The sequence below is a fragment of the Nicotiana sylvestris genome, chromosome 10 (genome assembly GCF_000393655.2).
Source record: "Nicotiana sylvestris chromosome 10, ASM39365v2, whole genome shotgun sequence".
NCBI lineage: Eukaryota > Viridiplantae > Streptophyta > Magnoliopsida > Solanales > Solanaceae > Nicotiana > Nicotiana sylvestris.
The window spans coordinates 7,606,784-7,631,197 of record NC_091066.1 but is presented as its reverse complement, the minus strand read 5'-3'; the positions used below and the strand labels follow the sequence as shown (position 1 = coordinate 7,631,197).

The following is a 24,414-nucleotide window of genomic DNA, read 5'->3' as shown; positions in this document are numbered from 1 at the left end:
AATGTTAGTGAGCTCAAATTATCGGATATTCTTGTGTAATTGTTTATGTTTTTGAAGATGATTAAGAAGTATAAACATCAATTTGTGTATCTGCACTATTTATGTTTTTATGTATTCTGTCAAGCATCTAAAGTTGTCTATTTTTTATAGAATAGTTAAATATTACTATTTCCTATATACAAAAAAACTGATATTAATAAAGAATGCATTCAACGTAAATTGTCTCCAGATTGTAGTGAATGTGTAGTTTAACTGTGGTAAAACTGTAGTCCTGTTAGTCATATGTAGAGGAGTTGTAGTTAAAATGTAGTTTAACGTAGTTTAAATGTAGATAAAATGTATTTTTTTGAAAAAAATTGTTGACAAAAAATGGCTAAATTATTTATATGATTCCTGCATTTATTTCATCTTTATGCTATGTAACAAATGACAGTTATAAACAGATATTACTTGGCACTTGAAGGTATTTATAAAATTAACTTGAAGATTAAAGTCAAATTGTAATACAAAGCTGTTGTTGTAAAAATGTAATCAGATAACAATAAGTACTGGAGTATAATGTAATCAACAAAAAGTGTTGTAGAAAACCAAAACGACATATTTCCTACATTGTTTTCCAATTCAACTACCAAATTACACAGACCAAACTAGGAACACAATAGTCTATTTTTCTTTCGTTGCACTCTAGTCCTCTCATTTTTTGCCGGAGCACCCTTCCTCCTTTCTAGCCTGCCAGTAATCTCACTCTCACTGATTGACTTATCTTCTTGCTTCTTTGTGGCATAGTCCCACAGTAGAGCTCCATAGCGTCTACGGTGTTGATCAATATCAGAAAGATCTTCCTTTGGGATTGCCAAATCTCCAAGGATAACATACTCCGCAAAGGCAGCCACAAATACACCACAATCGCTGCATAAGATGAGAATTTTTCATTATATAATAAATGATTAAAACAAAATAATTACACATATAGAAAGGGAGATTAGTTTTTTACAGTGAGCCTTCCTTTTGTTGTGGAATCTCAGCAACCATCCATTGTATGTCGAGAGGGTCCGTAACTGGTTTCTCGATGTATGCCTTCGTGGTCTTGAAGTCAATGTCTTTACGTTTACCATAGAAACCAGTGCATGACAAATACAGATGGATAATGATTGAAAACTTGTCAACCAACGTCTCAACTGTTTTATGACGGTTTGCTCTCACCATGGAATCATAAACACAAAGTTACCTGTCTTTTATGTCAAAAACTAGCAACAACCAATGGAAGTTCTCTACAAGGTTCACAGGCATGAGCACATAGTCAACAAGATCCCAGGCAACATTAGCAAGAATTCTGTACCCGAGAATATATTCTCCAACATCATCCTCTGGTTTAACAACCGAATACCTTTGTTCCGGTGGAGAACTTATGAATTTGTCATAGATTCTTTCAATCTTTGTCTTGAACAAGCAATCGGTTGTTGTGAACCTAGTATTGTTGTTGGGGCCATATTTACCTCTTTTACGCAGATAAATGCATAATAACATCAATGTGCTGCCAAAATAGAATAAACATATACAATAAGCTACAGTGTAACCACACTTATCTTCAAAACAGCTACAGATTAACTACATTTTGAATTTATTGAAAACTCTAACAGATTGCTGCACATTAGCTACACTATAACTACAGAAATATAACAGTTAGTCCAAGTACCTCACAAAATGTAATTTAATTGTAGTTAGTATGGACCATAGTGAACAAGTACTATATATACTATTGACCCATCAGACTACAAAACAACTACAGATTAACTACATTTATGTACTGTATACATTAATTCACTATACAGAGGAACAAATGAAACATAGCACCTAACTTAAGGTCCCAATAATCAGCAAGTTCAACCTACAGTTAATATTATTAGGCACAATCACAAGCTCTACAATATTACTACAAGGTAACTACAGTTGTGCTACACAGAGATTTCAAGTCAGTCAAAAGTACCAAAATTCCAGATTGTACATACAATCATCTTCACATATGATACATAAGGTCCATAAAAAGCAAAATTTCACAGCTGAGAACTAAACATAGTAACATATATATGTTGTCTACAATATTACTACAATTACACATCATAACTGAAGAATAAACTACAATTACACTAAAAAGATGAAGACAAAACATATATTGTGAATGATTCTGTTCTTTATACTTACTGTGTTATTGATGACTTGTCCGGGGTGAGCTAGGGCATAAAACCAGTCCTTCTTATCAATCTTTTCACAACCAAAATCCAACCAAGGCTTGATTTGGTTATCCTTCTTGGAAAAGTAATCTTTCTTCCTGTAAAAACAAAAAAATATCAAATATTGAAAATTGACAAAATGAATTACAATTTTAAAGTATAAAAATGGTGAACAGACAATGTAAAATGAAGCATTCATACCTCCTAGATACTTTATCACTACAAAGGTATAACCAGTTGGTGAACCTTTCTGTCAATTCAGGATCTACATTTTCACCTATGACACTTGTGAAGGGGTGTTTGAGGTAAATTTTTTTTAGGTCCAACAGATGTGCTGCCTCCAGAACTATAGAAAGGTGTGAAAGGTGATCGTGCATATTTTCCTGGCTGCCTAGTTCTACTGGGATGAACAGGGGTTGATTCATTTGGTATAGGCTTGCCATACATGACCAACTATGATGAGTTTTCTGGCAGCTCAAAGTCATCCAATGTCAAACCTTTGTTGTCAATGCCTTCAGGAACAACTTTTTTATCAATGCCTTCAGGAACAACTTCAGTCACAGTCACACCGTGAATTGGCGACTGTGGAACGTTAACTTCAATATTTGTTACATATAAAATAACATACTTGACATCATTGTATAATTGTATAAGCAACAATTTTCTATTAAAAAGTATATTATGAAACAATACCTTCTTTTTCTACCTCAGCTCCTTCCTGAATTGCTTGTTCATCCTCAACCATTGATGGCACACCCCCTGTAGAAACTTTACCTTCTGTAGATAAGTGTAGATCTATGTAGTTATGAACAATATTATGGAATTACAGAGAATATAGAGAATATATTACCTACTTGTTGTGCCTCAGCTACTTCATCAATTACTGGTTCTTCTTCAACATTTACTTGTAGATGTTCTGCTGAAGCTTCAGCTTGAATGAATAATTGGAAATGAGAATTATAGGTATATGTAGGAATTTGTAGTTAAGGTGTAAATATTAAAATTTTGCATAAAAACCTTATTGTAATGAAGGAATGGTTCTGTACCTGCATTATATGCCTCAGCTGCTTCTTGGAAGTCAGGATATAAGTCAACATGTGGTTGAACATGTTCTGGAGAAATTGCAGTTGCAACGCATATAGAAAAAGTGATTATTATAATTAAATAATGCTGTGTTGCAGTTTGTTGATATGTATGTAGGAATTTTGTAGATACCTGTATTGCTTGTGCTTGCATTCAGTTGATCACCAACATTGAACTGGAATTGGTGGTTGTTCTCTCCTTGATGTTGGTTATTATTTTTTGTTGAACTACCAACAAACTACAATTTTGGGGAATATTTGAGAATACTTTATTGATATGTCTTAATTAGTCTTAGTACAAAATTATATGTAAATTCTTACCTTTGACTCGTCCAAATCAAACCTCCTGTTTACCACATTCATAACACTCTTCAAAGATTGATCTGTGAACTCTCGAAGACTTGAGAGTTCCTCAAAAACAGCCTTCCTAAAAGCATCTAACTTTCCATCAACCTAAAAATTAAATATATAATTAGTTGGTAATCTTATTCTAATTGCTACAGTTATACTACAATTCAACAAACTATAATTGTTATAGATTTATACCACAAATTAACTACAATATATAACATACTATAATTGTTATGTAATGAAGTCAAATGTAGCAAATTATGTCAATATATTGTAGTTATTCATAATACCTTCTTAATCCCCTCTTCCAACTTCCTGAGCTTGCTACTTACAGATTCAATGTCCTCTTGACAATCTGTATCTTTGGGTTCAAATGATGGAGAAGCAGCAGTTGGAACATGTGATGGTTGAGCACCATGTTCATCTTCATATTGAATCTTGTCTGGTAGATTAAGCATTCCAAGTTCTTCTCCAGATTCAATCATGTTTGTGAACTGAATGATGGAAGTAACAGTTAATTCAAGTGACAAAAAAATGTAGACTCAATGTAGTTATTATGAATGTAATTGTAGCATCATACAAAAGTGGAAAAAAATACCTTGAGCCACTCAGGCTTGATCATCTTCTCTTCAATTGCAGTTAACCAAATCTGCCCCTTTGTAGCTGACCATCTTAAAATGCGAGGTATAAATTCAGAATACCTTGTAGCAAGTTTGGTGCTAACGGACGAGCAACACTCATATAGCCACACTTGCAAGGCTAATGAGCATCCCCGTATCAAATAAGAATGTACATAGGGATTAAGACGATGTCGTACAGATTCAATAACCTACTTGAAGGATTTGATACCCCATGGGTATGACTCAAAATTACCGAACTCTATTAGAAAGAACATAAACTTGTCTATGAAAGTCACATGGTCTTTATCTGAAGGACAAACAAAAAATTCAAACATATAAAGAATGCACAATTTCATCGCATCCACATCGTTTACCCATGCTTTATTAGTCACTACATTTTTCAAATGCCATTTCTCAACCCTTTCTTTGTTCGAAAAATATGTATTCATTAAAGGGCTAACATAGGTGGAAGTGTAACCATAGTCTGAAAACTTATTCACACAATTAAGACCAGTTATCAACCCAAATTCTCCCAAGGAAAAATTCAATTTTTCACCCTTCAATAGGACTGAAAAATATGAGTCAGTAGACTTTGTCAATTCATACTTCATTAGAAGATAAAGTGATTGGTTTTGCATACATATTTGGGGGAGACCTAATAAGTAACCAAAACAAGTTTTTTTGAAAACCCTTAAAGCATTTGGAGAGAGTAATGCTTGTATCTGGCTTGGTATGCTAGGATCACACAAACTGTGGAATCTAAGCACACCATAATCAACATTTTGTTGTGCAAAGTAAGGGCCATTCTGCAGAAAATATAAAATTAATGAACATTAGTAGTTTGCATAAATGTAGATTAACTGTAGTTATAATGAAGTTAAATATATGAGCTATACAGGCTAGAATGAAAAATATCATATCTACAATTTAACCATCAGACTAAATATCAACTACAAACGAACTACATTTATACACTGTCTAAGAGTCATAGTTCCAAGTAACCTACAAAGTTGAGACAAAGAATATACAAAATTAGGACGACACCACATTCTGCCAAAATACACTTGAACAATCAAAGAAGAACAATGCACGTGTAAACATTATCTACATAATGTAACAGTTACTTCAAGGAACTCACAAAACGTTGATTAATTGTATATAGAATGAAGTTAAATGTAGCAACAATACAGGTTGCAATGAAAAATACCATATCTACAATTTAACGATCAGACTACAATCAACTACAAACTAACTACATTTATAGACTGTCTAGGAATCAAAGTTCAACTACAACTACAAAATTGGGACAAATAATCTACAAAATTAGGACAATACCATATTTTGCCAAAAAACACTTGAACACTAAATTAACACTTGAACAACATATTTTTACAACAAAAATCAAACTACAAAACAGTGAGGAAAAATAAATAGTGTTTACCTTTACTGAAATATTTTGGTGAACCAATTTTGGTACTTTTTTTGAGGGTTTCTTCTTTTTTGGTTTAGATGAAGAAGGAGAAACCTTGGTTTTTTTTCACAGATTGAACTTTGGGGAAATCATCTACAAAATCGTCATCTACACTCAACTAGGGCTGTGCACGGATCGGATTGGATCGGATTTAGCCTATTTCGGATTCAGATTTCGGATTTCGGATTCTGAAAAGGGCAATCCGAATCCGATCCGAATTAACATTGGATTGGATCGGATTTTAAACTTTGGATCGGATAATTTTTCGGATTGTCGGATCGGATTGTCACAAAAATTTTCAACAATTTAAAGTTCATTCGGTGTCTCTATCTCATCTTCCATATACCAAAACAAACAAAAAAATCAAAATAAAATCAAAAGTTGAAGAATAGAACATGAAATAGACATAAAAGACAGAAGAGAAGAGAAGAGAGGCGGAAGAAAGAGACATAAAATCAAAGTAAAATCGGAAGTTTGAGTCATTGAGACTCTTTTAGTCTTCACTGACGAGAAGAGAGGTGCAAGAGAGGCGGAAAAATCTAAGTGAGTGAGGGGGTGTGTGAAAAATGAATAAGCATAACCCTAAAATTTTAGTGTGTATTTATATAGGTACATATAATTTCGGATATCGGATCGGATCAGATTAAAATCATACCAATCCGAATCCAATCCGAAAATCCGAAATATCATAAAACACAATCTGTATCCAATCCGAAAATCCGAAATTTGAAATCCGAAAATCCGAAATAGAGTGGATCGGATCGGATTTCGGATATCCGATCCAAATGCACAGCCCTACACTCAACTCTTTCCCCTTGCGTTTGAGTTGTTTCTCGACTACTTTATCAACTCCACCAGCATCAACATCATGCAAATGCTTGCTTCTCATTTTCGCGCGGATTTGTCTGGGAGATGAAATACCAGTAGTTTGTTCACTTGCATGCGTCGATTGTGGGTTTTTGGGTGTTGATTTTGGTGTTAAAACACCCAAATCAAATGATGGAAGATCAGCTAATATAGCTTTTGATGATTTTTTTTGGGAGTGTTGGTTTTTTTCATGATTTAGGAGTTGAAGACAAAGATGGAAGTGAATGTAAATCGTGGGGGATACAACTGAAGGTAATTAAGTGGAGAAGAAATTGATTGTAATTGTGGGTGAGAAGAGATTGTACGAGAATGGGGGAAAAACTGAATGAAAATCGTGGGAGGGGGAATTAACTGAAGGTAAATCGTGGGGGGTGGGCGGGGGGAGGAGAGAGAGGCGGGTAAACGAAATAAAGTGAAATACGGTCCTAAAATCACGCCTACAATAAATGGAAGAATAATTATACCCTTAATTTGAATTATGGTATATAAATTGTAATTTGGTATGCTTAAATGTAATTAACACAATCCTTAAACAATGAAGATAATAAGGTTTGGTATATGGTATATGTATGTAAAAATCCCTTAAAAAAATCAGCCTTAAACGGCGCATAGGCCCGGGACCCAAAAATAAATAATAATAATACAATTTAATTTATATACATCAATTTTTATTTTTTTTTAAAAAGAACGATTAGTATAATTTAACATGTTACAACAAATTACATATTTCATATTTCTCTAACTCTAAGCCCTATAGACACAATACCTGTATCAGTTTTGAAATAATCTGATAGTGTAAAATTTTCTTGAAACTGTTAGTGTATAAAAGTTAAATCTAATAGAAAAATTTAAGACAAGTTTCTTCACCTATGATCTATCAGCTGCTTTTGTCAAAATGATAAACAAAGAATATAATATAACGCACGCCCAGTACTTTTTCTTTTATAAAATATAGAGAAAAACAAGAAAGAAAAAGCATATAGTTCCCTTTGTTGAGAAGCTAGTTCCGAACTGGACTTTTGACATTTCCAAAGTTTGAAAAATGAAAAGATCATTTTTGCATGGAAACGTGCATGAATGTTAATCATTCCCCAATCTTTGTTTGAAAAATAGTGAACATATATCTATTAAGTGCAAAAGCAGTGAGAAGTTAGCTTTCACTTGCCTATTTCTACTTGGATACATATTCATTAGTTCTTTATCCAAGTACAATGATAGTCAGTTGGTGCATAAAGTATCCGACATTCATTTAGGATCCAAGGAAGAGTCGCACTTTAAGGAGTGTGATGTAGACAACACCCTAATGTAAGTATTGGTGTCTGCTTCCACGGATTGAACTCGTGACTTATAGGTCACACGAAGACAACTTTACCATTGCTTCAAGGCTCCTGTACAAGAGTTAGATTTTGAAGTTTATGAATTCAAAATTCTAATCATTTCAAATTAATAATTTATAAATTTTAAATAAAATTTTAAGACTTAAAGTACTGGATTCGACCGAATCCGTACCGAATACTCTAGCTCTAGATAACATATCAGTATAAATTAAAGAAGTACAAATGTGAAAACAATGGACATTCTGTAGCAAAATTCTAGAAGTCACTGGTCATCAAATTCGGCTCAGTTGACGACAGAGAAAAAAATACAAACCGGACTCAAACAGAAAGGCAAAAAACGTAATCAAACTAGGAATGTTCATGAATATGAATTATGACTTAGTTTCCTCTTCTTCTTCTTTACGACACAACATGTTGGGAGTTCACTTTGTTTTTTTGTTAAAGTACTTTTACTGTTCTAACTATTTTTTTTTAGTTAAAAATTACTAATAAATTAACTCTTTTCCTCCCAAGAGCTCTCGATCGACTAGAGTATGGGTACTAGTAGTACCGCACAAGGTATAACGTTAATGGTGCAGCTATAGTAAAAGTTCATGTGTTCTCATTATTGGTACTACTAGTAGTAGGGATGTACAAAAAAAAAGCGACAAACCACACCAACTCATAATTTTATCTTTAAAGGTATTAATTCGAGTCAAACCGACAAAAAAAAACTGACTATGAGTTGGTTTGATTTGGTTTGGTGTTGAAAAAAAAATCCCGACCATAATTGGTTTGGTTTGGTTTTAACTAAAGAAAGTCAAACCGAACCAAACCAACCCGACCAGGGGCGGACCCACGTGGAGTCAAGTGGGTTCATATGAACCTGCTTCATCGAAAAATAATACTGTATATATAGGTATATTTTTGCTGTTTTCAAACAAGTAAAGGTATAAATATAATTTTGAATTCACTTCAAACAAGTAAAATGTCTAACCTGTTGGTAAAGAGGGTTCAAGTTTTCCACATGGTCATATGTTCGAAACTAGCTAGTCACATATGAGTTTTAATTTTTTTTTTGAACCCGCTTGATAAAAATTCTGGGTCCGCCACTGAACCCGACATTACATATATAAAAATTTTTGATATATTTAATACTAAAATATACTTAAAAAAATTCATAATTTTATCTTTAAAGGTATTATTTCAAGGTTGGACTTAGAATTTTTGAATGTTCCAATAAGTTTTATAGCCATTAATATTAGTAAATTAAATAATGCTAACAAAAGTCCAAACCAAAATCAAATCAATACTAATGCTTACAAAAGACATTCAATTTAATACTACGAACGAAAATGTATTGAATATCTATTTTTTGTTTTGCAATAATTTCGATAAAAATGCATAACCTATTTTTATTATTTCTTTAGCGTTTAGTCATGTAAATAATACTCCCTTATTAGTCTACTTATTGTAGCATGACTTAGTACTTTTAAATTATAATTATTTTTATTATGGCTTTTTAATTAGCAATATTTATATTACATAATTTTATTGTCTTTATTGTTGAATATTCTAGGATAATGCCATGACACATCTCATATTTTGTATTATTTTCTTAGAAAATACTTTATATAGTTTTATCTTACTAGGATTAAAGAAATATTTTGAGCACAAGTTATATATTTTGTTCTACGAAGATCTTACCGGAAAAAAATCCGAAAAAACCCGAAAAATTCGAAAACCCGAGAAAAACCGAGATTGAAAAACCCGAGTTTTATTGATTTGGTTTGGTCTTTAGATTTAATAATCCGACACAATTGGTTTGGCTTGGTAATTGTAAAATCCGAAGCAACCCGACTTATGTACACTCCTAACTAGTAGTTATCACAAAACCTTTACTTTCTTTTTAAATTGAGTAAATAAAAGGAGTAAAATATATTTGTTCCCGGAATAATGCTATACTATTCTTTCTAAAATGATAGAGTTTACTGATAGATAATTAAAATAAAATGCTCTATTTTATATACCAAATAATTGATCGATCAATTACTAAATATTTCATAACACGGCAAAAGTTAAAGTTAACATCGCTATGTACCTTGAAAATTATACCTCGAAAATTATTTGCTAGATCATTGTTTTTTCTTTTTCCAACGTTGGCAGTGGACTGTTGAACATTATACCTCGAAGTACTTCGGATACTTTGTTTAGCTAGAGAATAAAGAAAGCTATAGCTAGCTTTTGCAGTATTAATCCCAAAACACCTAACAGTTATTGCTAGTTATTTAATTTTGACATTAACCCCAGTGAATCAGACACCTGAATGAATTCTCAAGTTGAGGGCTAAAATTTGCAAAATGTATGTTATAATTAAAATTATAACGAAAGAATGAACGAATGTGTCATAAAATCTTAGTAAATATTTTAAAAGGTAAAAAACTTTCTTCTCGTCTCAAGACAAAACAACATTTAAGTAAAATTCTACTCATCAAAAATCTTCCGCTTTCTATCTTTTCCTTGTTTACTATTTCACGAGCTGCCCCACCCAAATATTTTTCGAATGAACGAAGGATGAGGTTTTAATTAGCTTTATATATTGCCGCAAACAATAATAACATTTAGATGAGATTTCAATACCACTATTTTCTTTGTAGGCACCGACCCACCCTCTAAACTTTTTTTTTACCACCGCAGTCCCAACTCCCAACACGTGTATGATTTTGGCTCTTATAATTATACCATTATTAATCATCATATACCCAAGCTTCACGATAAACAACTTACAAGTAATCTAAAAGATTTAGAATATGAGCAGATGAGACGATATTTCCCGAATGCAGCTCCTATCTACACAATATAAGCCTGTTGCAAGAAAATCAATTAGTGTGAGCATAATGTGGTGGGGAGAATTAAAAGATCGCATATGTAAAAGTAAAACCTACCAATGTCTTGTTAAGAAATGTCATGACCCTGCAAATAAAATGGCAAGTTTAGAGAGCCATACAAAATTAATACCCAAAAATTAAAAAGTAAGTTTAAAATCACATACTAACCCATATCTTTGTCCTCAACTGGATGAACTGGACCAAACTTCAAATTCATATCCTTGAACCCTCCTTCTCCCTTTACCAACGTAATATGTACCAGCAACAATATAAGGGAACTGAGTCTCCAGTTCCAAAGTAACATCACTGGCAAAACCGTAATAAGCTCTAAAGTTTCTTCCAAATATAATAACGCCACTAGAGGTTCTGTACCAGTTCATTGGATCAAGGTGTCTGTTCTCATAGGTAAAGCACTCATGAAATCTGGGCTTTCCATCAAAAGTAGCATTCCATCGACCAAAATAATTGTGCAAATTGAAATCACTCTCAACCAAATGCTTATCTTGTTGCATCACCAAAGCCAACGAATCGATGAAAGCACCCTTTTTGGCATTGCTCCAAAAAAGGGGTGAAATGGGTGTGATGGCCATTTCCGGTTCACTATACTGAAAAACAGTACAACGTGAGGAGGCAGGTTTCGTGGATACAAATTTGAATCGATAACACCTTTAATCAAGGAGCAAAAACCCTTGTAATCATCTATATAATTTTCTGGCCTGACTGCAAAAATTTTAAGTAAAAACTTATTAAAAAATTGCATACATGAAAACATTGAAATGTTCATTCTAAATTAAGTAAATTAGAGATACATACGCACTTCCTGCTCTTCTAGATTATAAAGAAGTATATTCCCGTCCTCTCCATACAAATACCCTTTTGAAAGTCGTCCATGGTATGTATTATCCTTATGTATAGACTTCAATCCTTGCAGAATTTGCCTACATAATTCAAAACATCAATGAATTATTACATAACTATCAAGATAAAACAAACGTGTGAGCTGTACAGGATCAGAATGTGCTTACCCAAACTTGTTCGTGTACTTTTCCTCAAAGTGCACACGTTTGCCTTTCTGATCATTCCAAAGAGGATCACTCTTGCTAAAAACATTTGTCAATGTGTTCAACCTCTGCACAAACAAAATCCCTTGACTCTCGAACTCGGTATAACCAATAGGATGTGCAACACGAACACCCCCGTGCCTCACAATAGTGCGATGCGTATCAAACATATTGGCCGCCGCTTTAAATGTTTTATACTTTATGGCACTAGCTGTTATCCATACATGCGAATTTTTATCAAATTTCACCATGGCATTACTACAGTTGTCGGCAATCTCCTCCATGCCGATTTTGAACTCATAACTTCCAAAATCAGTAGCCGGATCCCGGGGAATCGGTCTATAACTGCAAAGAGTGAGAAGAGTTTGAACACAAAGGAATTCAATGCAATTGATAGGAAGGTAATAAATACAAGACATAAGCTTCAGGAGCTACAAAGCCAAATGGGAACAGCAAATGCAACAGCACAGAAGGTGGAAGAAGAAAAAGAGCTAAAGCAGCAATTAGAAAAATGGATAAATATTCAGGAAAGCATATACAAGCAGAAGTCAAGAAATCAGTGGCTGAAACTAGGAGATCAAAACACAACCTTCTTCTTTGCTAGTACCAAGAATAGAATGAACAAAAACAAGATCAGAACCTTGAAAAATGCTGCTGGAGAAATTATTCAGACAAGGGAAACAATTGAAAAAGAAATAGTAGGATTCTACAAAGGGCTACTGGGAGCAGCAGCTGATAGTATACCAGCCATTCAGCCAAGTATCATGAAAGAAGGAAATATGCTAGATAGAAGACAACAGTTAAAGCTAATTGAAGATGTCACTATAGAAGAAATCCAGCTTGCTTTGAAAGGAATAGATGAATTAAAGGCACCAGGATGTGATGGATTCAACTCTAAGTTCTTTAAGAAGACATGGGGAATTATAGGGGATGAAGTTTCTGAAGCAGTGCTCCACTTCTTCAACACAGCAGAAATGTATAGACCTATCAATGTTACAACTGTCACCTTGATCCCTAAGATCCAACACCCTTCAACTGTCAAAGATTTCAGGCCCATATCTTGCTGCACAGTCTTATACAAGATCATATCAAAAATATTGACCAACAGATTACAAGGAGTGATGGATCATCTAGTTGACAAAAGCCAGTCTGGTTTTGTACCTGGAAGGGTAATAACTGACAATATAATCCTAAGTCATGAGTTGGTAAAAGGGTATGGAAGAAAAGGCATATCTCCTAGAAGTATGATAAAACTGGACCTGCAAAAGGCATATGACTCAATAGAATGGGATTTCCTAGAGCAAGTACTGAATCAACTAGGAATACCAGAGAAGTTTGTGAAGTGGATTATGGTATGCTTAAGAACAGTCTCATACTCCATCCTCATCAATGGGAAACCAATGGAGCCATTTCAAGCTAGAAGAGGATTAAGGCAGGGAGATCCATTATCACCATTCTTATTTGTACTGGGAATGGAGTATCTTACAAGAAGCTTCAAAACATTGAGGAATGAGCCAGATTTTAATTTCCATCCAAGGTGTGACAAACTAAATATCATCCAGTTGGGGTTTGCAGATGACCTATTGCTATTCAGCAGAAGTGACATTATTTCTATTCAAATGGTGTACAATTGTTTCATGGAATTTTCAAGGGCATCTGGACTAACAGCAAATACATCAAAGAGCTCCATTTATTTTGGTGGGGTGCCACAGGATATACAGGAGCTTATAATGCAGGAAACTTGATTTAATAAAACTAAAAACAAATTTGTAAAGCCACAAAACCAATTGATCCGTATTTACCCCAGAAATCTAATTATGACAGAACAAAATTACAATAGAAAGGACGACGGCAGTGCCCCAGCTTTGCCCGGGACACAGACAGATGATGGTATTTTAGCTTCTTCAATTTCTGGTTTCGAAAAGGAATTGACATTTGGGAAGTTAACAGGTGGCCTTAAGTACAAAGGTCATATCCCTCCACCTTACATAAGGAGCCAGTTAAATAATGCTTCATCTTCAGTAGAGAAACCTCACGAAAGTCCCGAGTTGAGGTCACAAGCTGTTGCCCCCCTAAGAGTTCCGTTGGTTTAGGAGTGAGGATGAAAGGAGACGAGAAGTCAAGCTCAAGATTGGAAGGCACCCGTTCTGATTCAGATACTGACAGTTCTTATGAGGATTTTTCACAAGAGACTTCAAGCTACAGGCAAAAAACAGGAAGAAAAGTTAATACAAAACATGCGGTCTTACGAGGTTCAACTACATATTTTGATTCTGATAGCAGTGGTTCCGAGGTTGGTCCTAAAGAGCAATCTCTTGCTGGTAGAAGTCAATTGGGTAGTGGATTCTCTCGTAGGACTAAAGCCTCTTCCTCCAGCTTAGATACAAACTTTTCCTCTAAGTTTAAAATGAGCTATGAGGCAGCTGTTAATTCCGACTCGGGTTCAGACAGAAAATCCAGCAGGAACTCATTCAGTGCTAAAGTACAGGAACCCCAGAAACCTGTCATGAATTCTTATGTTGCTGATGTTGCTGATACACAAGTACCGCAGAAACTGACCAGGAAATTTTACAGTGGTGAGATGCATGAAGCCCCATCAGACAAAAGGTAGAGTTCGGAGCAACATCCAAAGTGGGAACAAATTTTCCAGAGAGGATAGTATGAATAAAGCTAGTCATTTACATCCAAAGCTGCCTGATTATGATGATATAGCTGCCAAACTGCAGGCGCTTTGAATGAATCCCAAGTGAAGATTGTCTTTTAGCTTTGTGTACGTCAAAATGGAGACAAGTTTCTTACAGTATGTTTCATACCTAAGAGATTCCGATACAATAGAGTATTTGTTTATAGTTTGCAAATAATTCCTTCATTCATTTGATGTAACAATAAGTTTGGTTCATATGAAAACTTGAAGTTATACTGTGTGGACGACTCAAACGTTTTCGTTGTCACTTATCAATATTCATTCATCTGAAAATGACTTGCCTTGTACTCCAGACAGGTATGTTTTTCTGTTTTATAGTTCATTCATTATTTACTAAACTTAACCAAATTAAAAGCCGTGGTAACAAGTCCAGAATGTTTGTCATTTATGAAAAGGATAGTGAGGAAGTGTCCATGCTACACAGGCCCCAGCCTAGCATAACGTTAATTTTTTGTAATTTTCTTATTTATAAGAAGTGCTTACTACCTATGTACTAATACATACAAAAAAGTGGATATAATTAAAATTCGTGTTGCGTGACCTAAATATAAAAAAATGAACAAGAAAGTGATAACAAAGCAATGAATATAGGTCACTAGGCCATTTTCTATGGATCTACAAATTTCAGACAATCAAAGTCCGTCAATTTCTTTTTTTTTTTAACAAAATCAGCATGTACTCATTTGTGCTCATTATATCCACAAAACAATGACTAATACTCATTACTTCACCATGGTAATTATTGTTTGTTAGGTTGAACATCAGCATGTGTGCCATTTCTTTGAAAAAGGAGAGCATCACTTTATACTTGTAAGAAAAAGAAAACTATGCTAAAAAATACAGAGAAGATAAAGAAAAAGGAGAATTTCTGTTTACCGGTCGGCTTTATCCCTGGCTACATCTGCCCACGACATCTCCATCGGAGAGAAAATCGGAAATAGGGGCTAGGGTTTTCCTTTTAGTAGAGCGAACAATAGGAATTAATAGGGGCGGACGCACCTTGTACTAAGAGGGTTCATTGTCACATAATGGTATCTTTTCGGCAAAATCCATATATAATGAGAAATTTTATTTTGAGTGAGACTCAACCAACAAAACTTGTATGAGGTACCATTATTTGTTGGATAAGTGGAAAGGTGGGTCCCATGATACTTATGCATAGTGTTTTAAAAGGCGCGGGTGTAAGGCAAGACATTTTGCATATGCCTCAGCGGAGCGTAAGCCCCGAGGCACGGGGCATAAGCCCCATGGGTATTTAATTTTTAATATTTTATAAAATAATATAATTATAAAAAATATTATTAAATAGGTAAAATTGCATAAAATTTTGAAGAAAAAACTATAAATAAGTGAAATATATATATATATATATATAAACCCCATATTATCTAATGAAATTATATAGAAGTCCCAAATAAAGTAAAATTATATAAGTGAAATTACATATAAATTCCAAATAATTATATATAAGTGAAATCCCATATTATCTAATGAAACTATAAATCCCAAATAAATAAATAAAATTATATATAAATCTAATCAATACATATAAAAGAATGCATACATATAATCCCATATAATATTTTGAAAGAGAGCAAGAGAAGCATTGAACTTAAAAAACTAATTACATACATATTTACAAACTAACAGTGAAATATAAAAAAAGAGAAAACTAATGAGTTCAAAATAATAAAGTTTTTACACGGAGGAAGGAATAAACCTGTTGAATTTGACTTACGGAGAAACACTGCTTATGCACTCTTTCTCTCAGCAAATTTACTTTTCTTCTGTCCCCTCTTACTAAATTGCATCGTCTTCAATTTTTTTCAGTCAAATATGACAATTAGAGGATAAAAATATGTCATTTCTCTTTCGTTCCTCTTCTTTTTCCAATGCAGTCTCAAAGAATAGGATATCAAATACTTTAATTAACACTTCAATTCAAACAATAAAATACTATGGTATAAACTTAGCATTGCATCACTAAGAAAATACTCTATAATTTTAAACCATGGAAAAAATAAAGTATACATAAAAATTCAAACCTAAATACCAGATCACCACAATAGAAAATGTCTTCAAACCTAAAATATATTCAAATATGTACCCAAGTAGTTATAACAAAATAAAAAGATAAATGTACAATTGAGTTTGAGCCCGTTTGGTCAAGCTGCTAAAATCTGCTTATTTTAAAAAATACCTTTTTTCAGAAGTATTTTTTTTAAAAGTACTTTTGAAAAAAAACTGTTTGTGTTTGGCCAATTCATTTAAGAAATACTTTTTACAACATTTGGTAAATAAATTGTGTTTGGCCAATCTTTCTAAAAAGTGCTTTTGAGTGCTAAATTACTTAAAAAGATAGTACGAAGGTCTTATAACTTTATTAAGTAGAAAAATAAACTTAAATATTTATCGTAAGAGACTTTTATTATTTTTTTATTTTATTTGATTAAAATATAAAGCATAAAGTAAACAAACATATTAAATATTTAAGATAATTTTACACATATAGTATAGTTATACCAAAGCATATGATATTATGTAGTATAATTACTTATTGTTATATGATGATATGAATAATTACATTAACATCATTCAGTATAAATTAGAAATCTATCCATTAATTAATATATATTGATAATCCATCATAAAATAATAAGTAAAGTCACTCACACATGATAATATTTTTCAACAATTTCATCAATGTCAAACTTGAAAGATGGCATTGAACGTAAAATAGAAATAATTTTAAATATATAAAAAATCGTAAAAGAAATAGTTAAGTATGTTTAAATTCTAATTCAAAAAGAGTAACTAATTATTAACAACACATAATGAATAATTTATTTATTTTAAAAAAAATATAATTTAAAAAAAATAATTATTACATAACCATACTAATTTTGTCCCAATATGCCAAGTGACGTATTGTGAACTGCCACTTGACTTAATATGGATGCATTTTTTTCTTCTTTTGATAATATATAGATAGATTATGAAATATAATTGTAAATTTATTACCTATTTGTAGATCATTTTCCCAAATAAGATAGGATAACTGTTTTAAAGATTCGGGAACTAATAGCATATAATACTTCTTTGTATTGGCCAAACAGCTCAAATTTTTGAAAAAAATACTTTTGACCTCCCAAAAGTTTGGCCAAACAGGCTCTTTGTATCACTGCACACTAGTGAGATGCCTAGATTAATCAACTTCGACCAAACTATTGATCATATAATCGTAGTACACAAAAATGAAAAGCATGAAATTTAAGAAATAAGTGATTCTTCTACAAAAATATTGAACAAATCATTTTCTCCCAAAATTCATGGGAATAACAACCCCAAAAACATCCCTTATTCGATCCCTTTTTTGATATTTTTTAAGAAGATAAGGAGAACATAACTCAAAAGTGAGGAAGAGAGAGAACGCTGGAAAAAAAATAATAAGAAGAGAGAGAAATGAAAATGACTGATTTTTGATTTTGCATTCAGTAAAATGGGTAAAAAGTTAAGAAAATGATAGGTGAAATGGGAAAAATATAACTGCCAAAAAGATAAAAGGGGGAGCCAGCTATGTGGGACCTAAATTTCCACATGTCCAATAATTAGAGGTGCCTCGTACAAGATTTGTTGGTTGAGTCTCAAGTAAAATTTCTCATATATAATCAGTTAGAGGATGAATGCTCATTGCATATAAGAGTTTTGGAAGCTACTTATTATACTCAGCTTTGGAAGCTCCCAATCCACCCAAAAATCAAGAGTTTCATCTGGATTAGTTATGCTGGGATTGTTGTTTATTCATTGTTTGGTATGTTGTATTAAGAATGACAATTGCATAATTTCTAAGAAAAAGGTATAAGTTATACCGGTACTAATTATCCCACTATCTATAAGGTATAAGTTATCCCGGTGTTAAAATTAATACCGGAATAACTTATACCTAGTTTGTTAACCAAACATAATATTAAGATGGTATTAAATTCTTATATCACCCTTATATCTTCTTATATCTCATACCAAACGACTCCTTAGGGTTCATGACTGTGATTGTTTCCCTTATAAACATTCAATGTGCTCATAGTTGGGTTCATCAGCTCATTCTCAGTAAGCATGCATCCTTTCCCTATCACATTAACCCCCAAACATATCTAACTTATACTTTATGGCATATATGGCTTACTCGTAATAAATTTTTTTTGAACATGCTAAGAATAACATCTCCCATACTCTTATTAACCACAGCTCTATAACTACAAAAATATAACAGTTAGTTCAAATAACTCACAAAATGTAGAACAATTGTGGTTAGTATGAAGGTAAATGTAGCAACATATAAAAAGTGAAAAATAGACCTTAACCCACCCTTATCTACAATTTACCCATATGACTACAAAACAACTACAAAATAACTACATTTATGAACTGTCTAAAAATCACAATTACATCTAACCTACAAAATTGAGACAACCAATCTACAAAATTAAGACAATTCTACAATTTACCAAAAACACTTGAACCACAGATTTTTACAACCAAAATCACACTAAAAACTGGAAAGAAAAATAATTAATGTTTACCTTCACCAAAATCTTTTTCTCAACCAATTTTGGTACTTTTTTGGAGGGTTTCTTCTTTTTTGGTTTTGATTAAGAAGGAGAGACCTTGGGTTTTTTCACAGATGAATTTTAGGTGAATCTTCAACAAAATCATCACCATTTTCAATATTTTCAATATTTCTCAATAGGGAGGACCCTTAGTTTATTATAAGTTTTATAAGCTAAAGGTTTTTTCATAATATTTTGCGGCTAGCGGAATTAACCTTGAAATTTCTTTTATATTTTCTCCCATGTATCAACAGCAAGCAAGAGAAAAAATACAACAGATAGAGAGTTTTAAAGAACACTAAAATAATAGAATTAGAAAAAGAATTAGAAATACTAAAACAGCTATATGCAAGTAGACAAAAAGAAAAAGAAAAACGCAAAGAAGAAGAACAAGAGTTAAGACTGACAAATGAAATAGAAAAATTTAAATTACAGTTAGAAGAGGTACAAGATAATCCACCAAAAATAAGCATAAACGAAATAAATGATCAAAGTGATGATGATAAGGATCTAGGAGAAGACTATTCAGAAACAAGTCCCGGTCGTGATGGCGCCCAGCACACTACTAGGCAAGCCCGACCATTATTCAACACTTAACCCAATTTATCAAAAATAGCGGAAAGAAATATCAATTAAGCAAGATTAAAGTACTGAAGAATTTAACAAAATACACAATATAATCTCACTAGGACCCGGTGTCACGAATCTGAGCCTCTAGAATACAGAATATCATCCTAATACATGGTATATCCAAAGTCTGATAATGCGGAAATAAAGAGATAGGATAGGAGGGAGAAGATCAATGGCTGCGAACGCCGTGCAGCTACCTCGATACTCCCAGAAGCTGGATCTGCTGATCAACTGGATCTACTGAGCCTGAGACTGCCCTGGATCTGCACACAAGGTGCAGGGAGTAAAGTGAGTACTCCGACCCAGTGAGTAATAAAAGTAACTACAGTCCGAAGATAAGAAAATCCAGTAAATACACAAAGTAAGCTAAAATCCAAATATACAGCAACATATGGAACTGAGCAGCTAAACAACAGTATAAATAGAAATACATGAATGCAATGCAATGCATATGATGGTACATTCCAGTACCCACTGCGGCGTGCAGCCCGAGCCATCCATATTTATTTATCGTCGACGGCGCTCACTGGGGGTGTGTACAGACTCCGGAGGGGCTCCTACAGCCCAAGCGCAATATCTTGGTCAGTCATTGTTACCTGACCGGTCAGCCATTGTTACCTGACCAATTTATATCATACAGTGCCATTGTTACCACTGTTCAAGTATATCATCCAGTGTCATTGTTACCACTATTTCAAGTATATCACACAGTGTCATTGTTACCACTGTTTCAAGTATATCACACAGTGTCATTGTTACCACTGTTTCAATTCACTTTATAATCAGTCCAGAAAATAATATAATAAGCCCCTTGGGCATTTACAAAACAGAAGTTCCCAGCCCAGAATACATTTAAAAATATCATTTAAGTTTTCAACACTTAGAATTATGGCTGAGTTTGCAAAACAACATTTAAAACCTTGGACTGAAATTAAATGATATGACAATCATGCTAAGCAGTAATATCAATCCTAGAAGGATTTTACAAATCGGCACAAGGCCCCAAACATGGCATCAAGCCCCGTAATATCAATGAAGTATGTGTACCAATCACCAGTATAGTATAAACATCACACGGGATGGACCAAGTCACAATCCCCGATAGTATCCGACCCCGCACTCGCCATGAAGTGCGTGTCACGCCTCAATATAGTGTTACAATGTGAAAGTCCGGGGTTTCAAACTCTCATAACAGCATTTACATCTATTACTCACCTCAAGACGGCCAAAAGTCTACTCCACGATGCCCTTTCCTTTCGAATCGACCTCCTCGCGCGTCGAATCTTGCCAAAACCACAAGGAATATATTACAATAGGCTAAGAGAATATAACTCAATCGAAAAGACTCGAAAAATATCGAAATTACGAAATTTGCAAAACCCGAACCCCGGGCCCACTTCTCGAAAAATTACGAAAGTTACATCACCGAATTCCTCGTCTTGCCACGAGTCCGTACATATAAAATTTACCAAAATTGGAGTTCAAATGACCCCTCAAATCTTCATTTTAGAATTTCAATCTCAAGCCCTAATTTCTTATAATTTGGCTGTGTTTTCATGGATTTCAAGGATGATTCTTCAATAAAATCATGTATTTAACTCATAAAACTTACCTCCAATCGATCTCAGTTGAAACTCCCTTCAATCCCCGTCCAAAAGCTCTCAAAATGACTGAAAATGGTGGAAAAATAACCCAAAATCGGATATAAACTCGCTGCCAAGATTTTTCGCAATTACTGTTCACCCGCGCGGTACTGTTCACGCGCGGGTTACTGTTCACTGCTGCTAAAAAATACACCAGCAGCCAATTTAAATTGCAGCACAACCATTTTTCACTAAAATGACTCTAACTCCATCATACGAACTCGGAATTAGACGATTCTTGTTCCTATGAGTCACAATAATAATACGAACACAACCCTTCAATCGAAACTCAATTCGGAGCTCATTTGCCCAGTGCGATATCCATTTCGCTCGTTAAACAATCACTCATGTTTCGCGTCAAAAACCTAACCGCGAGATAGTGCATACAATAAAATACATGAAATACAGTGAGATATATTGAAATACAATGAAAAAAATGTAACAGACTCTTCAAGTTCTTCATCCCCAAACTATGTCCCCAATCCACCAATATCCAGGCCGCCGATATGTGGGGCGTCGCCGCCGGTTAAATGAAGACAGTTATTGGAGAAGCATCAATTTAAAGGATCAAACGGAAACTAGAGACCGAACTTCTTCAGATCTCACAAGGCAAATATGAACAATCAATGCAAAATCTAAGAAAAAATTAGAATGTGTAACACAACTGTGTGAAAGAAATCACCGACCGGATGAGGAGGTTAGGGGTGACACAACAAGGAAGGGGGAAAGTGGTCGCCAACCGGATCTGTCGTTGGCGGAACACAACCCCTGCTAGGGTTTCTAAAAGCAAGGGAGGAAAAAACCGGGGCAAAAAGTGAAGAAAGAGGAAAGATAAAGGAGGAGAGAGAGAAGAGAGAGAAAATAATACATAAGGTATTTAATGACTTAAAGGTAGGAAGTGACCATAAATAGATATTTTGCTATAAAAATTAAAAGGTAGCTATAAGATATAATTTTTCAAAAGGGTATTTATTTATAATAAATAAGGTATCAACCTTTGCTATAAGAGGTAAAATTTCCTTTAATAAATGATGCGCGTGTATACACCGCATGTATTTTTACTGGGGTACCAGTCCAGCTCAACACAAAAGGTCCAAATAATTAAGGTAAAAACAAGTTTAGGGAGGTACTAGGAATCCCGCAAAGAAAAAGTGTATAGTTGGAACTTTAGGTACAGGTTAGGGGAGTAATAATGCATTTTTCCTTCAGGAAATTATACCCAATGACCTGAAAAATAGATGTTTTTGATTTTTTGATCTTCGCTTGCCTCATGGGCAAACCTTTAAGGTCAAAAGTCGAAAGTGTTACCCAAGCGAGACGCAATACTTGTTAAACTTAAAATTCTGCTCATGGGCAAGCAGGGTCAAAAAAAATCACTCACTTTCAAAGCCATTTTTTGTAAATTGGACTTCAAAATTATACCGATTGGAGGTGTTTAAACTAGGAAATTTTACCACCTATAGAATAGGTTAGTACCCTATTTATATTAAATAAATACCATTTTAAAATATTACATCCTATAAATACCTTTTACAGTTTATAGCAAAAAATCTAAATATAGTTCCATCCTACAATTAAGGCACCATATATGCTACAAAATATTTCTCTCTCATTTTTTATATTTTCTCTCACCTAATTAGCGTATATCTCCTCTGATCAGCTTCTCTCTCTCTCTTCTTCCATACACTTTACCCTCTTCTCCCATAAACCCACGTTTCATAAATCTTCCCCCACCCTAAATCTCTATTTCTCCGCCATTATCACCTCTACTCTTTTCTCCCACATACCCACGTTACTCCAATTCTTTGTCCTCTCTGTATTTTTACAGCATAATCAATCTTTATTATTATTTGGCATACAAAAACAGATCTATAAAACAACAAATTTCAGCAAGAAAAAAGGAAGAAATATAGAGATAGAGAAAGTAGAGGAGAAAGAGATCTAACCGTCCATCTCAACGATAGGGTTTTCAACCTTGATTTTGTCGAAAGCCATGTTTACAGATGAAAGAGGTGAAACTGTATTCACATGTATTCAGCAGCATTCATTTATATATTTTAGATGTATTAAAAAGTTGTGATTATTCTCTTGTATTCGGTTTTAATCAGTTGTAATTAACTATTTTATTCAACAGTAGTATTCAACTGTTTTATACAACTGTATTCAGTTGTATTCAGTTGTAGTTAGTTATATTCAACTTTTATTCAGCAGAAGTTAATTGTATTTTGTTGCATTCAAGAGTTTTATTCAGTTGTATTCAATTGTATTTTATTGTATTCAATAGAAAAAAAGGAGAAGAGAATTGAGAAGTTCGATCAGATGTGTTGCTCTGGTTTTTCCTTCTTTTCACGTTTTTTAGTTGCTTTCTTTGAGCAAAAATACAAATTAGTGTGTACACGTTTTAGTCCTTTGAGTTAAATTAGGAGACTATCATGTGATTTGATTTCCTTCCGTTTTTAACAAGTTTAAGTTCCCAGAATTTGCGCAAAAAAGTTACTGTATTTCACTGAAATTTTGCTAGAATATAGTTAAATACAGCTAAAATTTTGCTTGAATACAGTTAAATACAGATAACACTTAGCTGGATTTCCCGTTTTTACACCTATTTTTTTCTTGTATTAATGAATACAACCGTTTAAATACATGAAATACATTGTCTAAAAACATAAAAGGTATCTATAGAACGTAATATAGCAAAGAGTATCTATAAATGACTAATTAGGACTAAAAGATGGTGCTTTGTGAAAAATTCTATTTAAACTAAGATTGGGGTATTATTACTTTTAGTATGCTCCAGAACCTATTTATATTTGGTAGGCAAAAAAGTATATAAAATTTATATAATTTTTGTATATGATATACAATGTGTATGTGTGTGTATATATGTATTGTCATTTTCCCGATAAAATTCTCATGTCTAAAAAGTTGTGCAAGATATTATCT

At 33.5% G+C, this 24,414-nt stretch overlaps 1 protein-coding gene across 5 annotated transcripts; it reads right to left on the bottom strand.

Moving 5' to 3' along the window:
- Nucleotides 1-544: 544 nt before the first annotated feature.
- LOC104248726 (uncharacterized) lies at nt 545-15,634 on the bottom strand. 5 transcript variants are annotated; one of them, XM_070160631.1, is made up of 16 exons: nt 15,468-15,634; nt 11,852-12,232; nt 11,640-11,764; nt 10,995-11,546; nt 10,884-10,911; nt 10,726-10,803; nt 4,263-4,335; nt 3,955-4,158; nt 3,635-3,766; nt 3,447-3,552; nt 3,278-3,343; nt 3,082-3,162; nt 2,925-2,999; nt 2,203-2,329; nt 995-1,534; nt 545-909 (listed from the first exon to the last, which is right to left on the bottom strand). In XM_070160631.1, the coding sequence occupies exons 7-14, from the start codon at nt 4,284-4,286 to the stop codon at nt 2,232-2,234; spliced, it is 786 nt and encodes a 261-aa protein (XP_070016732.1). In that variant the 5' UTR covers nt 4,287-4,335; nt 10,726-10,803; nt 10,884-10,911; nt 10,995-11,546; nt 11,640-11,764; nt 11,852-12,232; nt 15,468-15,634; the 3' UTR covers nt 545-909; nt 995-1,534; nt 2,203-2,231. The 5 variants fall into 5 exon arrangements, with proteins under 5 accessions (XP_070016732.1, XP_070016733.1, XP_009803335.2 ...); XM_070160632.1 differs by having other exon boundaries at nt 2,925-2,990; XM_009805033.2 differs by having other exon boundaries at nt 11,644-11,764.
- Between the last annotated feature and the right edge of the window lie 8,780 nt (nt 15,635-24,414).

Excerpts from the sequence above, each read along its gene's own strand:
- LOC104248726 (XM_070160631.1), bottom strand. The coding sequence starts at position 4,286 with ATGATCAAGCCTGAGTGGCTCAAG. Across the intron at positions 3,553-3,634 it reads TTGATTTGGACGAGTCAAAG|TTTGTTGGTAGTTCAACAAA; the intron begins GTAAGAATTTAC and ends CCAAAATTGTAG. Across the intron at positions 3,000-3,081 it reads AGCTGAGGCACAACAAGTAG|TTTCTACAGGGGGTGTGCCA; the intron begins GTAATATATTCT and ends CAGAAGGTAAAG.